Consider the following 16309-nt stretch of genomic DNA (forward strand, 5'->3'; position numbering starts at 1 on the left):
CCTGGTGTGGGTTTCGAAAATATCACAAGAGCATCAATATTTTAGAAGTCATTTCAACTGTCCATGTACATGTAGCATACTTTAACATCTTATAGCACGGATATGCTATTGTTCACACACGGAGATGGGGGGCATATATTATAATATAATCACGAAAACGAATGAAAGCCGTCTGCTTCATTAGTTCGACTCTCTTGTCAGCAAAGACTCCCTTGCCTCCACAACATACCTCTGCATTAGCTCAACCACCTTCTTCAGGTTCTGACTATATTTAGCAGATATCGGAACAACACTCAACGAACGCCGATTTCCATCATCGTCTACCACAAGCATTTCCTTTTCCACAAACTCTTCTAGTCGCTTCAGTTTGAGTTTTGCTTCCTCAATAGAAGCCGCATCGCCATCTCCAGCTAGTAGATCTGCCTTGTTGGCTATAACCATCCGAGCCTTGTTGCTCATCCCTGGGAGATACTGCTCAAGCTCGTCTCTGAGAATTGCAATCTCCTCCCAAGGCGCAGGACTAGAAAAGTCGACCACGTAGACCAACCCAAGGGAACGTTCCATGGAACGGAGGAACGAATGACCGAGTCCGACATTTTCAGATGCTTTGGTTATCAGACCTGGATTGTCGGCTATTGTAAAGCGGAAGTGCTCGACAATGTCGAAACGGTAACCGGCTCCAAACCCTCGAGCGACCGCGTCAGAGTTTGCTTGTTGATTTCGGGTCAAGGCGTCAGCGAACGCGCCTTCTTCCATTTTCGCCTGATTTTGGGCTTCTTCAACCAATGTCTCGTCGTGAACCATACCCTCCGAAAGACCACCTTCAAACGAACCGTCAGCAGCAACGCGTACGACCCCGATCACAGGGTTCAGCGTCGTAAAGGCATAACCAGCGACTTCGGTTTTGGCTCGACCGCCAGTGAGAGCACGAAGCAGAGTACTCTTGCCTGCATTTGGGATGCCAACGAAGCCAATGTCCGCCAAAAGTTTGAGTTCCAAGGAGAGAGTGACTCGTTCACCTTCATGCCCGCGTGTAGCGAATTTGGGAGAACGATTGTCTTGTGAAAGGAAATGCGGATTACCTAGTCCTCCTTGACCCCCCGAGGCAATGAGATGACCTAAAGCATCCTTTCGTGGAAGTCCGAGGGGAAGGTTTGGATCTTCTTCCAGTTCCATATCTTTGTCCAAGTCCAAATATATAGGCTGTTCGATCTCTCTTTTCCGCCTTGCATACCTTCGGTCTCTTTCCTGCTTATACAACATTTGTTCTGCCTCCTTAAAGACGTCCCGGTCTACGTTTGACTCGCTATGTCTCGGATAATGTACCCAACGCTTGTCACGCATCTTAGCCTGCTTATCTGCTGGATCAAGTCCCTCCAATGCCTCAGCCTCTGCTTCCCACTCATCTTTTGCCCGGCGTGGATCATCTCGTGGTAGTTCACGTACGATGGTTCCCAATGGTACTCGAATAATTAACGGAGCACCGTTTTTGCCATTTTGCCACGTCCCTTGACCGTTGCCGCCGTTTTCACCTCGGACGCGTTTGGCTACGGATGTGAGGGTTGTGAGTTCTGGGGTAGGTAGGATGTAAACATCTCCCCCGCGTCCGCCATTTCCTCCTGAAGGTGGACCAAATGGAAGAAATTTTTCGCGATGAAAAGCAGCGCAGCCGTCTCCGCCTTTTCCTGAAAAAAATTTCATACATTGTTTCAGTGAATTTGATGCCGGTCTAAAATCATCTAACCTCCTCGCACGTTAATTATGAGGTGGTCCAGGAAAGTTTGGCCCTTAAGAAGAACGAAGATTGGTACACGGAAAAGAAGATAGAAAAGGCAACGTACTCCCTGTCTCCGTTTCCATTCCGTCTTCCGTCTTCTCTGGTACGTCTCGTAGTCTTCAGATTGAGCTTCAAAATCGCGGCGTATTGCTCCATTATTACAAGCTATCCTGCATGTTGAGAAATGAGATACGCCGCGGCGACAGAATGCAGCTGCAGACGGTGTGAACTCAAGGACAAAATTAAGCATGAGAAATTTAGCGCCGAGCTTGACTTCATCACACATCTTTTTTCGAGATATCTGTATCTCGATGCTAAAGCCACAGGATAGGCTGGGATATGGTAGCCGGCTCATATGTATAAGGATGTCTTTCTTTTTCTTCTCTGAGGGTAGTGGCCTCATCTTACGAACTCAAAACAGACATTCCTAGCCATCATGGTATCGGCGCAGCCATTTCCAGAGATTCGCCTTATTCAAGTTATTAGTGAGCTCGAGAGCAAACGCTAGGACCCAGGAAGCAGAGACCATTCCATAACTCAGCTTAAGTACCCCAAGTTGCCAACTCGCCCCGACGGAGTAAGTGCCCTGCGGAGACTCTGTGTTTCAAGTACGTAGCGCGTTTCTAAATAATATATTGATAACACAATGTAGTCAGCATATATAGAGATAAGTTGACGCAAGGCAAGGCAATCTGGCTTTGCCCATCCTATCAGCCTCTCTCCTCCTCCTACTTAGATGTCGCCGACCACACAGCATGGAAATCCACTCCCGGATTACAGTGCCTCAGCTCCACCTCCGGGTTACTCTGCTCAAGTCACCGATGGCGAAGAGCTTCTCGCAGCGACACATACACCCCTATCATCCAGGCGCACCGGTTCATACTCGCGGAGTTGGGATCATGGCATTGGTATTCGAGTGGTTTTGCATGAACTAAATGAAGATGTTGGCAGTCAGATGCCAGTCTATCATCAGCGAGGCTTGATTTGCGGGACGATATACCAGGAGAACCCTAGGAATACGTTGCAAGTCTTTTTGAAGGCAAGTTGCGTCTGATAAAACGAAATCGACGTGTTAATGACTATGTCCATGGCAGATCGAAGGCAAACTCAAGCTCAGTGTATTTGGAAATAATCCTCATACGAGCACCATCAAAGTGGTTGACGAGTGTTATGAACTGTGGTCTAAATCGCGTTCGCAAGCCGGAACTTCCACGATTCCTAATGAGATTGCCTTTTCTTCAGTACTGCCGACAACCTTCCGAGACGGGGACCGTGACGTTTCAGTTCCCCCATCTCATGAGATATCGTTACCAGGGCTCCCTGGACTCTACTCGCAATGTAGAGTGTCCTTCGATGTCTTTCGTTCGGTGTTCTGACCTATTTGTTAGGTACATACGCAGTGAAGATCCTGTTGGTCACACGAAGCCCGTTATGGAACAAAACAAAAACGTACGTGGACTCGACTTTGCTTGCTGCTTTGCGTCTTGCAATTATATTGCTGAAGCCAAACTTGCTCATCAATGCATGAATGATAGGTTCACAATTCCTTTCAAATACCGCCCTCGAAGTCGACCTCCGGTACCTCTTCTCACACACGACGGAATTCGACCTGGTTGCCCCATATTTCATGCCACTATCAAACGCGCACCCGAGGTGTGGTTCGAAACGCTTTCAATCTTGCGGTGTAAACCTGCGTCAGGGTTAGCGCCTGTCGAAGTCCAAGTAAGTTTCCCAAGATACGCATTGAAATCGATACTCATGCACTCATGATACAGTTATTCATGCCCTCCGGACGAACATTCGGACTTGCCGATGAGATTCCTTTTCACATCCAGCTCACTGGGACCGCATCTTCCATTCAAACGCTGTACAGACTTCTGTCTCCTCTGAGTGCATCGTCAGAATTTCGCGCACTGACTCCAACTCTCACCAATCAGTCCACCCGAGATTCGATCAATAGCAAATATTCGGTGAAGGAAAACGATGACCGTAACTTCGTTTTCTTCAGCGTTACGCTCATTCGCCAGGTCTGCGTCGAAGTGAAAGACCAAGCCGTATGGAAGAGTTTTAGTATCGGGAAAGGAATAATACATCCTATTCCTCCACCGTTTGAGCTTGCTGTCCTGGCGGACGATGCCTTTTTACCTCCACATTCTGCGGATCATACAGAGAAGATTGTGAACCTCGACGCAGCGGGTGAGATTCAGTGCCAACCCGACGTTGATATCGGGCATTTCAATGGTGGCAAAGTTCAAGTTAAGGTATGATTCACTATCGATATCTTGAATACATGAGATTGAAGCTACTCAATCCTTGATCATAGGATTTTTTGGTTTTGCAAATTGCACCCTTCAAGAAAAGCGACAATGCTCGTTCACCGTTTTTTCCTCTCAAAATGCCAGTTCCTGTATTTATAGTTACAGATAGCTGGAGTGAGCATCCTATGGTTGTCTAATATCAACAGTCAACTATTTAATAGTCTTAATTAAGGTTTAATGTTACCCCTAAACCATTTAACCCGCTTTGGCCTGTGGGTAAGTTAACGTAAGATTCATGGTCAGCTTGCCGAAAGCTGTTTCTTTCGTCTAACGCGCCATACACACTAATACCCATTGTCTCTTACTTCGGCAGACCGGATTCCTTGATCTTCTGTATTCGGAGGGTCCAATCAAACTGACCAGTGTCACGTCCGGGGCCCAGTCTACCTTGCTTCCGAGGAATTAGAATCCGGCCCATTTATCTGGGATGCAATGTCATCCAAACTATTTACACCGTACCCCCTCCCAACACAATTAAGGTCATCATTATTCAAGACCCCAACAGATGGTGTGGTTCCACCCATTGATGAACTCGAGGCGCTTCATGCGGAGCTGAAAAATCTCAAGGCGAGAACTATGGAGAAAGCCAGACGAGCTGGAGAGGATTTGAAAGTGCTAGAAGAAGGAATGAGAAGGATGAAGGACAGAGCGAAGAAAGGGAAGGAAAGAGAAGGCAAAGAAAAGGTCAAGAGAGAACGCGACTGTCAGTCTCCAACTCATTCTTTTTGGAAATACCATTGACCATTTGGTTCCCCTTTATTTTCCTAAATCCAATTTCCCTTTGACCATTTTGTGATGGCGATTCCGCTTCACGCATCCAATCACGCATCTTAACTTTGGCTTTTTGTGGTTTATATACCGCGTTCACTCTAATATCTTGCTACCATGACATGCCCGTGCAAACTCGACGTCAAATTCTACTCGCACGGTCCCAAAACATAGTCTCCACAACACCCCTACCTGATTTCGCAGATGATATACAGCCACTGCTTTCATCATCGGGTGCTTCTGGCTCTAAACCTCGTTTCTCCTCGCATCCTCTCAACAACCTTCCTTCGTCCTCAAGGTCCTCAATGGATCCCGAAAGGGATAAGAAGAAAAAGAAAAAACGGAAGAGAGACCTGTTGGAGGAGAGTGATATTGAGATGGGTATGCGCCAAAACATGCATTTCGGCTTACTCTTGTTGCTTACGATCATCTACAAATAGTAGACGCTGGTTCTCCACGAATACGCAAGGGAACTCCTCCAATTCCACACCCCTCTCACTCAATTTCCTCATCTTCGTCTATTCCACCTGCTCCCAAGGCAGCCAAATCAATATCGTCATCTTCGATCCCCAAGGTACACTGTATAAACTTGTTTAAACTCGTCTATGTTTCCTGAGTTTTTTTTTTTTTGTAAGAATTCTACCCAATATCATACAGGAATAGACTTTACAGTCCCTGCTCCACTTACCATCCTTCCACCCCGACCTCCGATACAGCCACCCCCAATACCTGCGCCTTCACATCCCACACTTGTTTCCGAGGATTTCAGTAAAATAGTTAAAGCTCCGACCCAGGTGGCAATCGCAGCATTTTACTCCAGTGTCGAACCATATTTAAGAGTGATCAAGGAGGAGGACGTAGGGTTCTTGAGCTGGGAAGGAGATGACGTAGAACCTTTTGTGATGCCGAAGCTAGGAAGACACTATCTCGAAGTTTGGGAGGAGCAGGATCGATTGGGCCTTACTACCTCATCCAGTGCACTTGGCACCCTTCAACAAGTAGCATTAAACGGCGGCGATATACCTCCTAATCCTTCGGCAGTAGCGCCCAATCCCTCTTTTGATCCTTCCACCCTCTCCGAATCTGATACTCAGCTGGAGCACCTTGGGCACGGACCGCTCACAGAACGCCTCATCTCTGCGCTCCTTCCTATGCCGGACAGTCATTTGACATGGAAAGGAGTCAAAGCCGCAGAAGACGCAATGGAGGGACGGCCTGGCGGCAGTGGCGCCGCTGCCAGTAGAAAGGAGAAGCTCTCTGTATCGGACCTAGAGAGACGAATTGGGGATACAATGAGGTGGTACAACTTGTTGCCGTCTGGAAGCAACGTTCAACCACTTGATTACAGCAATAAAACGGACGATCCCATCGCCACTGCTCTGCGCATCAATCAAGCAGAGCTCCGTCGCGTATCTGCCATAAACCGATTACGCAAAGCACGCTATGCGGAGATAGCAAGGGATAGAGTCGCATGGGCAGAATACCTAGAGTTGAGAGAGTCGATTGATAGGAACATCACGAACGTGTATAACAAACTTCAAAAAATGCAAAAGGCGCAGAGGGATGCACCGAAACTGGGAAGGAAGAAGAAGTTCAAGTCTGAAGAGAGCACCCCTGTCAAGGGAGTCAACGGTTCCAACGGCAATGGTTCTGTCAACGGCGACACTCCTCCACTTCCACTCTGTCCTGCAGCACTTGGACTTGGTCCAGACGAGGATAATCAACTCGTGGTTAGCGAGACGCTGAAACAACTCGTACAAACCAGAAGAAATTGGGTCAAGCTAGGCGAGACGCTTTTGGATGAGAAGGAGGGTCCATTAAAGGTAATTGAACTAATGGAGCCTGGGGAGTCTTCACCAGAACCAAACGCAGAGGACCTAAGTTCTTCACCCGGTGTTAATGACAGCTCATCATCTAAATGGCGCGTACCAGTAATGGAGCGGCCTCGGCGCGGGCGACTTGTTGGTTTTCCTAAAGAAAGTATATTCAAAGGTATAGAAGAAGAGGTAGAGGAGCTGATGCGAGACTGGGAGCGTCATAACGTGGAGCGGGAGCAAGCGGAGGGACAGGCGAAGATACCGACGACGACTAATTCCCGTGTCGGTGCAACGACGGTTCCACATTCGAACGATACGTCGACATCTGGGAGTGGGCTGAAGATTCATCTCAATGGACATGTGCAAGCGACGTATGGTAAAGGTAAAGGGAAGGCGAGGGATGATCAGATGGATGTTGGTTGATGCTCTTGAGAGACTATAATTTCTCGTGCTTGCTTGAACGTGAATTAGTATATTATGATTATCTACCTTTGCATGCAACAAAAGAATAACTTTTCCAAATTTGGCCCCACGTGGTACATTAAATCTCTTCCTTAAATCCTTCCGCTTTGTTAAGTTGCCGCCAAATGGTCACTTTCACCTTTGTGAGCGTAATTTATACTGTCTTGGACACGTCGTACTAACTCACAGAACAGATTCGACACGGACAATCCACTGATAACGTGGTAAGCGGCTCGCATTGGTCTAGACGCGTCTTATGGCAAAGGTGCACTAGAAAAGGGTTTGGGCAGGATGGAAAGATGCTCCTTTATCAAATCATGGTAAGCCATACTGAGGTGTTCATATGGATAAAAATCTGAACTGCGTGGCAGGCATGAAAGTAGGATGCGATACGTCCATTATCGGTTGTCATAATCTCATAAATACTGGTTTACGCCACAGCAAGCGACGGCTTTAGGCAAATGGTTCTCTGACAAGGGTATACATTTTACTGCAATACTATCTTCAACCCTGGATCGTGCAGCAACCACCGCTGAAGTGATTTTGAGCCATCAGCCAGGACCTCATCCTCCGCACATAAAGTCTCTCCTATTACGGGAACAACACTTCGGTAGTGCAGAGGGAAAATCCTGGTCGAGGAAGTCATACTCTGGGGCAACATTAGAAGAAGAAAATCGTAGTCAAGGAACATCCACGAATCATTCGAGACGCAGTGATCGTTTTCCCGGAGGCGAGAGTAGAAAGGATTTGGCTGCGCGCGCAGAGCGAGTTATCGACGAACTCCTGTTACCATATATCTTGAACACAACAGGGCCAGTTCCTTCTCACGTTGCGGTCGTTAGCCATGGGCTGTTTATCAGAGAAATTGTGGATGCTTTGTACCGGCGCGAGTTTGGAGGCGAAGGGATGCAGAACAATCATCGTGGTCTCAGTAACACTGGGTGGACAAAGGTGATTGTAAACGTGAAGGTGAATATGCAAAATCTCTGTTCCAGAAGGCATGTGACAAACTTAAGGCAGCGGTCGATTATCCCGACTTCTCCGCCCTCGGTGTCAAAACTTGACTTGAGTGTACGAATAACGGCTATCAATGAACATGAGCATCTCGACAATCTTGTGAGATTTACACGTTCTATCTAGGCCCTCGCTGACTTTGAGTACATAGGTACGGCAGAAAGGGGGAATTGGTAGTTTGGCTCATGATCCTAAGCAGAAAGATATTCGCGGATTTTTTGCAGGTAGTACCGGTGCCAGTTCATCAAGCAAATCGTGACATGTGTCCATCCATTCTTCGAAGCTGCATTGGAATATCAGTTGTGGTTTGTGAGTGACATTCAGCAGAGCGCACAGGTCCTTGCCCTATCCTATTAATTAGACCCATAAGGTAGCAGTAATTTTTTGAGTTTGTGTGTCTGAGCAGCAGTAGAGTACGCAGTTGTCGATAATCGATTTTTACGCGCCGGTGGTTTGGTCACATTCAGATGCTGGTGGTTTGCTTTCCCCTGGAGGAACATGGAGTTAAGTTACAAATAATTGACGAGCCAGTATTGCAGACATACGCGTTTAAAGCTACTTCCTGAAGCAAGGGATCTCCAACGCTTTTTGGCCCCACTATGAGACTTCATTTTATATCCCGCCTCGACTACAGAGGTCATCGAAAACATTCTACGTTGCCATATTGGAAATGATGTGAATGTAGACCTCAACGTCGGGGTCAAGCTGGAGAACATGGGCGTTTTAGCAGTGGAATTATAAGTGCACGTGAGAACGGATGAGCGAGTACGTACGTATCTCCCGGAGCCAGGTACCGAGAGCCACCTACCTTACTCGCATTGAACGACCATGTCTGATGCTACACCAAATGAGCATACTCCTCAGGACGATGCTGAACGCGTAAGGAAGCTTCTGACCGATCTTCCAGTATAAGTTCTCATATCTTCTCTTCTGAAGATTCGTCTGAAGAGATTAGCCAAATTACAAACTTCTGCATCAGGCTTTGCAGCCCCTTCGGGATCATCGACCCCTTCAATCGGTACATCAAGACCATCCTCCCCGAAACCGTCTTTGCCAAAGGTCATCAGCAAGCCTTCTCCGGCGACAAAGAAAATCTTAGAGCCAACACCTACTCCTCTGGAACCACCTATCAGGAAGAAGGCGCCTTTACATTTGGATTTAGATATTTGGGAGGATGAAATGATCACAGGTGTACTTAAAGTGACACTTGATGTAGGTTTCAGAGGTCGAATATAAGTTTTCCAGAACTCATAAGTATCTGCGTCTCTAGAAATCTGTAGCAGAGCGGAGCAGTTATGATATAGTCTGGCTGAAACCTCTGGCGGACGAGATAAAATCAGAGGCTGCTGGTGCGTACTGAATGCTTTCTCTTCAACATATCAACGCAACGCACTCACGCACCTTCCTAGTACAACCTTTACGTCTAAATATCGATCTCATAGATCGCCTTCTCATTGCCCGACTAGAGATCGATCCCCAAGCCATGACGTTAGTCATCCCTTTCCTCTCATCTATTAGCGTGAATACTTACTTATCATAGAGATGACCTAGACTTTTTGCCGGTGCTGGCGTCTCTCCCGCCTCAACAGACTATTTTCGAATATCTGGTCGGTGCATGGAAACGCTTGAATATGTTTAGGACGAGTTTGATTAAGAAAGTGAGAACGCATCCATTCTTATAGGTACCAGCTATTCCTTATGCCATGGTCTAGGGTTATACGCCAGCAGAGACCCAAACCGCGCTCACCAGATTAGACAAACTACGTGATCTTGTCATCAGCTACTCTGGGCTCACCCTGCAAGAACCCGAGATGTTTCCTCAGCCCTCAGGGTGCGTTCTGAGTTAAAGCCATGTCTAATTTACCTAACACCAATATCAGACGACTGCTCGGGCCACCTGAGCTCGTTGCGCCCCTTCTTTCTCTATCCACACTATCGACACCTTTATATTCCTCAAACACCGCTTCGACTAACACCCTCTCTCCTACTGACGTAGAGTTATTTCTTCAAGATTTGGCTCATCGCTTTGAGCCCGACAATGAGATTGACGAAGTCTTGGGTGACGTTGTTAGGCAATTACTATTCCATGAGTCACTATTCCGTCCAGAAGGTTTGGGTGGTGCAGTTGCTACTTGGCGCGGTGTGGTGGGCGGCCTCGAAGCTTTAGTCTCTGTCAAAAGCATCGCCGTCATGATCACTAGAATGCCGGAATGGATTCCGGCCAATGCTACCGCAGCGAACTTTGAGAAGCTTTCGTTAATGGGGCCATTATGTCGTTTGGGTGTTTTTGCAAGAGAATGGGTCAGTCTGCTTTCGAAGATCGACTACCCCTTGTATTGATGGCGCCGCTTATAGCCAGCCATAGCTCAGAGTTATTTTTCGGAACCTGAGAAACGTTCACCTCAGGACCTAGAGTCCTCGTATGCCAGTCTTCGAGGGACATTGAAAAGTCTTCAGGTATAAGATTCAACTACTCTTGATATACACAGTCCGGAATAATAATGTCACGCTCAGAGCACGTTGTTTCAAATCTTCAACACACTTGTTCGAGCCGCCCCGAATTCTAGAGAAGCTGTGTTGCAATATTTCAGCAAGATTGTTTCACTTAATGTCAAACGAGCTGGCTTGCAGGTAATTGTACCTTCTTACTTTTGGCAACGTTTGTGTTGGTTTATTTGGATGAACAGGTGGACCCAGATACGGTTGCTTCTGATAGCTTCATGGTCAACATTCAGAGTGTTTTGTACCGGTTCGCAGAACCTTTCATGGATGCCAATTATACTAAGGTAGGTTTGAATACAAGTTCTGTACTCGGTACTCAAACCATTCTCAGATCGATCGAATTGATCCTTTATATTTCGCGCACTCTGACCGTATAGACGTCACGGAGGAAACTCGTATAAAAGCTACTGCACAGGAAGCTTCACAGTGGGCTGAAGAAAATCGTCTCTCTGGAGGTCAGTCCTCGTTACATAGCTATGATAATACTCATCAACTTCCTTTCTCGTCATCAATTAGGACCGGCTCCCAACTTCATTTCGGATATCTTCTATCTAGCCGTCGCGACGAGCCATTATGGTTATCAAAAGACAATCTCCAGTTATAGCGAGTTGGACAAACACTTGGAAGACATTGAACGACATCTGAGCTTCCTCAATGGAGACGGTTCTTGGATGGGGGTAAGCTACAGCCGGTATATGGTCCGGCTACAAATGCTCACTACTTGCGTAGACTCCATTACAAGCCCGTATTCAGGCATCTATCAACAATATCAATGTGAATCATTGATGTTTTCCTGGCTTCATCCCATTTTTACATCCTCTTATAGAACGAGAAAGCAAAAGTTCAAAGCGCTCAGTATGCATATGAAGCGCAACTCAAAGATCCTGAGCTTGTTTTCAGGTCTATCGGTTTCACTGTCTTCTTGTCAGTGTGGTTGATTCGGCAGGCCGACCCAAAGAAAACGCATCCCAACCCACTTGCTGAGTTCGTTTTCATTATCACTAGTTTGTAGTTCTCTCGACTGACCCTACTTCAGGTTACCATTGTCAAAAGATGTGCCAATGTCTTTTCGGGTCCTTCCTGAATACATTGTCGAAGATATCGTTGACTACTTTCATTTTGCAACACGGTGAGTGGGAGCGTTTACGGTGACCGGCAATGAACGAAGGTGATTTATTTTATTAGACATGCACCAGATAAGTTCGAGCTGGCAGGCAAGACCGAATTGTTGACTTTCATCTTGACATTCCTGTCATCGACATGGTACATCAAGAACCCTTTCCTTAAATCTAAGATCAACGACGTATGAAGCTTACCCTCGTTATGTTTTTTGACTAAGAAGAAATTAGGTTCTATTTTTGAGTATCTGGGGCTATGGACGCGAAAGTACCGGTATACTTGGGGGTCTACTGAACACACATCCACTGGCGTTGAAGAACCTCATGTCGATGTTAATGCACTTCTACATCGGCGAGTGATCTTTTGGGTGCAACGCATACAAACTCTTAACGATCCTTAGAGGTGGAACAAACGGGAGCCAGTTCGCAGTTCTATGACAAGTTTAGTAAGTAAATCAGATCGGTGCTGTTCTGTGTGCTGATTGCCTTCGTTGCAGATGCTCGGTCAGTCGGTCCAAGCCAGCCATCGATATTTGCGTTCACATCCCACCTCATTGCAGCCGTAATATATCCTACGTGCTGAAGGTTGTGTGGAACAACCCGACGCATAGGGAAGCCCTCAATCGTGAAGCCGAGTGGGTCTTGTCTCTTGCGGTCCTTACCTAGCTTCGATTAACCTCGAAACTGTAGAAACGTGGACAAATTCATCCGCTTTATCAATCTCATGATTAATGATGTCACATACCTCATGGATGAATCGTTGAGCGAACTCACACAGATCCATGACATTCAAACGGAGATGGACAACAAAGAAGAATGGAACTCTAAAACCTTAGAGTACCGCCGAGAACGTGAAGGAACGCTTCGTCAACTTGAAAGACATGCTTCGAGTTACACTACTTTAGGTCGAAGCACCGTTGAGCTACTCAAACTTTTCACAGCAGAGACGAAAAAACCTTTCATGATGCCCGAAATTGTGGACAAACTCGCTGCGATGTTGGACTACAATTTGGAAGCGCTTGTTGGGCCTCGGATGCAGAATTTAAAAGTCCGCCAACCGGAAAAACTGCGATTCGACCCAAAAGCATTATTAAGTGATGTGCTGCAGATTTTCTTAAACCTCAGCGACCAGCCGGAGTTCATGAAAGCTATCGCTGGTGACGGACGAAGTTATTCGAAGGGTCTATTTGAGCAGGCGGAGAGGATTATGTTCAGAAGATCCTTGAAGTCGGGAACGGATTTGGAAAAGTGGCGGTTACTGATTACCAAAGTTGAGGAGGCCAAAGAGACACTCGAAGCCGAGGAAGATCTGGGCGACATTCCGGACGAGTTCTTAGGTATGAACGCTTCTTGCCATTATTTTTGTAGAGCTAATCACCATTCCAGATCCGCTCATGTTCTCCATAATGAGAGATCCGGTCATACTTCCCACATCACGTACCACCATTGATCGGTCAACTATCAAGTCGCATTTGCTGTCCGATACAACGGATCCATTTAACCGTATGCCACTAGCTATAGAGGATGTTGTTTCGAGTAAGTTATCGTATGCATCTTGCACAGCATGCTGAATGAGGTCTTTCAGATACTGAACTCAAAAGCCAAATTGATGCCTTTCTGATTGAGCGTAAGCAGCGAAATAAAGCAAGTGGCTCGGGACCGGAGGATAGCATGAACGTAGCACATTAATAATCAATAGATATCCGATGTAAAGACTCGAGAGAGTCATAGTCTGTCATAGTATGTGGAGTGGACAATTGCTAAATTAGGACTGGTATAATCAGCTTTGCCCTTTGACACGTGGCTGTAACAAGGTCTCACTCGGAATAAAAGATACAAACTGGGTACAGTGACAAAGGTATAATATCGCGAGATAATGATGGTACATGATAGGCTGGTATCATCTTTTCCGTTTTTTAGCCGGTCGCGTTGAGGAACCTGTAGTGGAAGCACGAACACGAGTTGTGGCTGCTTTCTTCGTTGTTGATTTCCGTCGCCCTGTTTTGGCCGCTGCCGTATCTGTCGGAAGTATGATGACCAGTATCTGACTGGAAGACGAGGAGAATTTACCTGGCGTTGCATCTCGAATTTCTATGTCATCGTCAGCTTCCCCATCCACAGTCTCACCGCCGTCTGTTGCCGTAACAACACTAGGCGCTTGCCCTTCTTCACCACTATCCGTCAGGTCACTACTATCGCTTTCCCCACCCACAAGCCCAGCCATGCTTGCTTTGCTTTTGGCATTCTTTTTTCTTGAGCGTGAAAGCTTTACCTTCAGTGCTGCTGGCGACGTAGCGGCTGTTTCCGGAGATGAAGGTGGCGACGCGATTGGATTCACCCTACGTGTTGAGATAAGTGGGTCAAGTGAGGGCTCTGACGGGAGCGAAAATTCTCCGCGAATGTAAGGGTGTTTGATATTTTGACCATCGATGGAGGGTGATTGCAGAGAAATCTTATTGGACAACGCAATCTCATATTCAAGTTCCTGGGTACCAGTATCAAATTAACAAAGCGAATTATAAGATAGTGACAAAGCTCACGATTGCATCCAGAGCATCTATATTATAACAACTCCTGAGTTTCTGCCACAGCTCGTCTACAGGAACCCAATGTCCAGTGTCCTTATGGATGGAACTTCTCATTGTAAGGACGTGGAAGTGTCGATGGATTCCAACAGGTCGAGCATGCATTATTGAGCGGAAAAAGGATATTTCACCCTCGATTGTGTTCAGGAAAGCAGGAGTTTCGGCTGACGAACCAGCCATGGGTTTGTTCGGGGTTCGTTGTAGCTGTTAAGGGTTGGGATTGAAGAAGAACTATCATTTTCGCTGACTCATCATTCAATACCCATGGTCAGCAACAGCGAGGATCGCCGTCTCAACTGGCTGCAAATACATTCCTGACCTGCAAATACCACTCATTAGGACGTATAAAAGAAGAGCATCCTGATGGAAATTGTTCAGAGCCAATATGAATCCCATCACCCTCGAACTTCTTCGTTTCACCGTTGACAAAAGCTTCAGCCTTGTTGCTCCTGCTTTTGCCAATCTTCGTCAAACAGTAAGGGCTGCTGGTGTTAACGAACAGTACTATGGATTGACGGACGATAATATGAAACAACTTCTTTGGGTTATTAGTGCAGCTCCTGTCCATATGCAACGATTGACCAACTTCTGACGACTATTCTTGATAGAATGGCCTCAAAAGATCCATTTACCGGAACTTTTGGACGAATCTAGCAAATTCAGACAGCAGGTAACTGCTCTAGACGTCAACTCGAAACCTATTTCTTGGCTTGTTCCGTTCCGATTTGCGGAAGAAGTTCGACCTGCCTTGACTGCACCTGTTTCCGAATTCGTGAGTGTCGTCTCAATTCCTACCACTCGTATAAGGGCTAATATTTTGATCATAGGCACACATCGTACTGAAGGAAACTTCGAAGCCAGGTCCGATATCTGAGTCACTGCACAAAACATTTACAGATTGTTATTATGCCGCTGGATTCACCGGAGGGAATTGGGGAATTGCCGCTAACTCGAACGACAGTGTTTGCCTCTATGTGCTTGGATGGAAATCAAGAGCAGTACGCCTCTTTCTAGTTTCTCAAACCTTCCTTGCCTCAACTCTGCTTTACCTCGCAGTATCATTCCGAGTATTCCAAATCGGCTTTGTTTGACGTCGAGATAGATAAACTCAAACCTCACTATGCTCCAGGCTCGATGGGCCTGTTTTCAAAGCTCACTCAAGAGTTAAGCTAAGGAGGATCATTATGTGTGTGTAGATTTCACGAAACCGCATTGAAACAGAAGGCGTACCAGCATGGGGATATACATGCGGAGAACATCGTATCCTCCTTTCTCAGTCACGAATCTATACACTATTTTCACTCACCATGTATTTGGATCCAAGCTCCAGTAATGATTTCATCGACGTCGATTGGTACACAACCAGACCTTCGGATAAGCGTGGGCTGATTGATGTCAAACAACCCGGGGATGAAATTTCATTTCGTCCCCAGGCTCACATATTATAACCCAGGTTTGAATTTATGTAATTGGTACTAGGCTGTATGTTTTTTACAAACCTCGCTTCATACAATATCTGTTAGCCCTTGGGATGAATGGCAGTCAAAAATCAATGACACATTGTGAGGACATATCTGACCTGTGTATGACCCAAAGGCTTTGAGGATAATTTTGAGGATAAGCAGGGCAAGGTATTTATCTTTAATACGGCACCATTTTGACCAGATGAGCTTCAAATTTATAGTGCTTCACATTCCAAGTCAAGCCATGCAATTGGCAGGAGGCTAGTTTGCTGAAGATAGACTATGAATATTTAGTAGAGATGATTCATTACAGTAGCAGCAAGATAGTATGATAAATGATTACTTGGACTGATTGCGCACGAAAAAATCCACCACAAGAATCCGCCCGCTCCAAATCATTTCATGTTCCATGAGTCATTTTTAGGTCACGCGAGAAATGTTGATCATTGTTTGGTCTTTTTTTTGCCACGTCGTCAACTTTGTTC

The 16309-nt window shown here is 46.3% G+C and overlaps 8 protein-coding genes across 8 annotated transcripts; 5 read left to right on the forward strand and 3 right to left on the reverse strand.

Annotated features, from left to right (window-relative positions):
* Nucleotides 1-3: 3 nt before the first annotated feature.
* Nucleotides 4-2028, reverse strand: C8R40DRAFT_1247614 (GTPase; the record flags this gene model as incomplete). Its single annotated transcript, XM_046233643.1, has 3 exons — nt 4-1685; nt 1745-1787; nt 1842-2028. Coding segments are annotated over 3 exons (1735 nt in total), but the record flags the coding sequence as incomplete, so codon positions are not given.
* A 290-nt stretch (nt 2029-2318) lies between these two features.
* Nucleotides 2319-4279, forward strand: C8R40DRAFT_880144 (uncharacterized protein). The gene is made up of 7 exons (XM_046236539.1): nt 2319-2385; nt 2443-2816; nt 2872-3115; nt 3166-3226; nt 3313-3499; nt 3553-4038; nt 4101-4279. Exons 2-7 carry the CDS (start codon nt 2514-2516, stop codon nt 4230-4232), a joined length of 1413 nt encoding a protein of 470 aa, XP_046089087.1. The 5' UTR covers nt 2319-2385; nt 2443-2513; the 3' UTR covers nt 4233-4279.
* Nucleotides 4280-4527: 248 nt separating this feature from the next.
* Nucleotides 4528-7103, forward strand: C8R40DRAFT_1168047 (histone acetyltransferases subunit 3-domain-containing protein; the record flags this gene model as incomplete). The annotated part of the gene is made up of 4 exons (XM_046231126.1): nt 4528-4798; nt 5068-5244; nt 5304-5437; nt 5499-7103. 4 exons carry the CDS (start codon nt 4528-4530, stop codon nt 7101-7103), a joined length of 2187 nt encoding a protein of 728 aa, XP_046089088.1.
* Nucleotides 7104-7205: 102 nt separating this feature from the next.
* C8R40DRAFT_880111 (histidine phosphatase superfamily) lies at nt 7206-8462 on the forward strand. Its single transcript, XM_046236538.1, has 7 exons — nt 7206-7285; nt 7337-7366; nt 7417-7462; nt 7514-7521; nt 7584-8111; nt 8163-8258; nt 8308-8462. The coding sequence occupies exons 1-7, from the start codon at nt 7268-7270 to the stop codon at nt 8413-8415; spliced, it is 834 nt and encodes a 277-aa protein (XP_046089089.1). The 5' UTR covers nt 7206-7267; the 3' UTR covers nt 8416-8462.
* A 47-nt stretch (nt 8463-8509) lies between these two features.
* Nucleotides 8510-8797, reverse strand: C8R40DRAFT_1168049 (uncharacterized protein; the record flags this gene model as incomplete). The annotated part of the gene is made up of 2 exons (XM_046231127.1): nt 8510-8644; nt 8702-8797. 2 exons carry the CDS (start codon nt 8795-8797, stop codon nt 8510-8512), a joined length of 231 nt encoding a protein of 76 aa, XP_046089090.1.
* Nucleotides 8798-9335: 538 nt separating this feature from the next.
* C8R40DRAFT_1159430 (ubiquitin elongating factor core-domain-containing protein) lies at nt 9336-13465 on the forward strand (the record flags this gene model as incomplete). The annotated part of the gene is made up of 21 exons (XM_046229877.1): nt 9336-9368; nt 9427-9505; nt 9566-9644; nt 9697-9814; nt 9869-9987; nt 10037-10457; nt 10512-10613; nt 10671-10787; nt 10844-10942; nt 10990-11113; nt 11175-11335; nt 11388-11432; nt 11485-11642; nt 11695-11787; nt 11844-11961; nt 12008-12128; nt 12178-12226; nt 12337-12411; nt 12467-13113; nt 13163-13312; nt 13362-13465. 21 exons carry the CDS (start codon nt 9336-9338, stop codon nt 13463-13465), a joined length of 3012 nt encoding a protein of 1003 aa, XP_046089091.1.
* A 211-nt stretch (nt 13466-13676) lies between these two features.
* Nucleotides 13677-14541, reverse strand: C8R40DRAFT_1067568 (uncharacterized protein; the record flags this gene model as incomplete). The annotated part of the gene is made up of 3 exons (XM_046225922.1): nt 13677-13795; nt 13847-14261; nt 14317-14541. The coding sequence occupies 3 exons, from the start codon at nt 14539-14541 to the stop codon at nt 13677-13679; spliced, it is 759 nt and encodes a 252-aa protein (XP_046089092.1).
* Nucleotides 14542-14746: 205 nt separating this feature from the next.
* On the forward strand, nt 14747-15534 carry C8R40DRAFT_1168052 (uncharacterized protein; the record flags this gene model as incomplete). The annotated part of the gene is made up of 4 exons (XM_046231128.1): nt 14747-14912; nt 14970-15133; nt 15189-15359; nt 15418-15534. 4 exons carry the CDS (start codon nt 14747-14749, stop codon nt 15532-15534), a joined length of 618 nt encoding a protein of 205 aa, XP_046089093.1.
* Nucleotides 15535-16309: the final 775 nt, after the last annotated feature.

This window comes from Lentinula edodes (assembly GCF_021015755.1).
Source record: "Lentinula edodes strain Le(Bin) 0899 ss11 chromosome Unknown C8R40scaffold_8, whole genome shotgun sequence".
Lineage (NCBI taxonomy): Eukaryota > Fungi > Basidiomycota > Agaricomycetes > Agaricales > Omphalotaceae > Lentinula > Lentinula edodes.

Coding starts and splice junctions, on each gene's coding strand:
- C8R40DRAFT_880111 (XM_046236538.1), top strand. Junction 8,112..8,162: donor AGGTGATTGTAAACGTGAAG/GTGAATATGCAA, acceptor AACTTAAGGCAG/CGGTCGATTATCCCGACTTC. Junction 8,259..8,307: donor ATGAGCATCTCGACAATCTT/GTGAGATTTACA, acceptor TTGAGTACATAG/GTACGGCAGAAAGGGGGAAT.
- C8R40DRAFT_880144 (XM_046236539.1), top strand. CDS start 2,514: ATGTCGCCGACCACACAGCATGGAAATCCACTCCCGGATTACAGTGCC. Junction 2,817..2,871: donor CGTTGCAAGTCTTTTTGAAG/GCAAGTTGCGTC, acceptor TGTCCATGGCAG/ATCGAAGGCAAACTCAAGCT. Junction 4,039..4,100: donor GTGGCAAAGTTCAAGTTAAG/GTATGATTCACT, acceptor CCTTGATCATAG/GATTTTTTGGTTTTGCAAAT.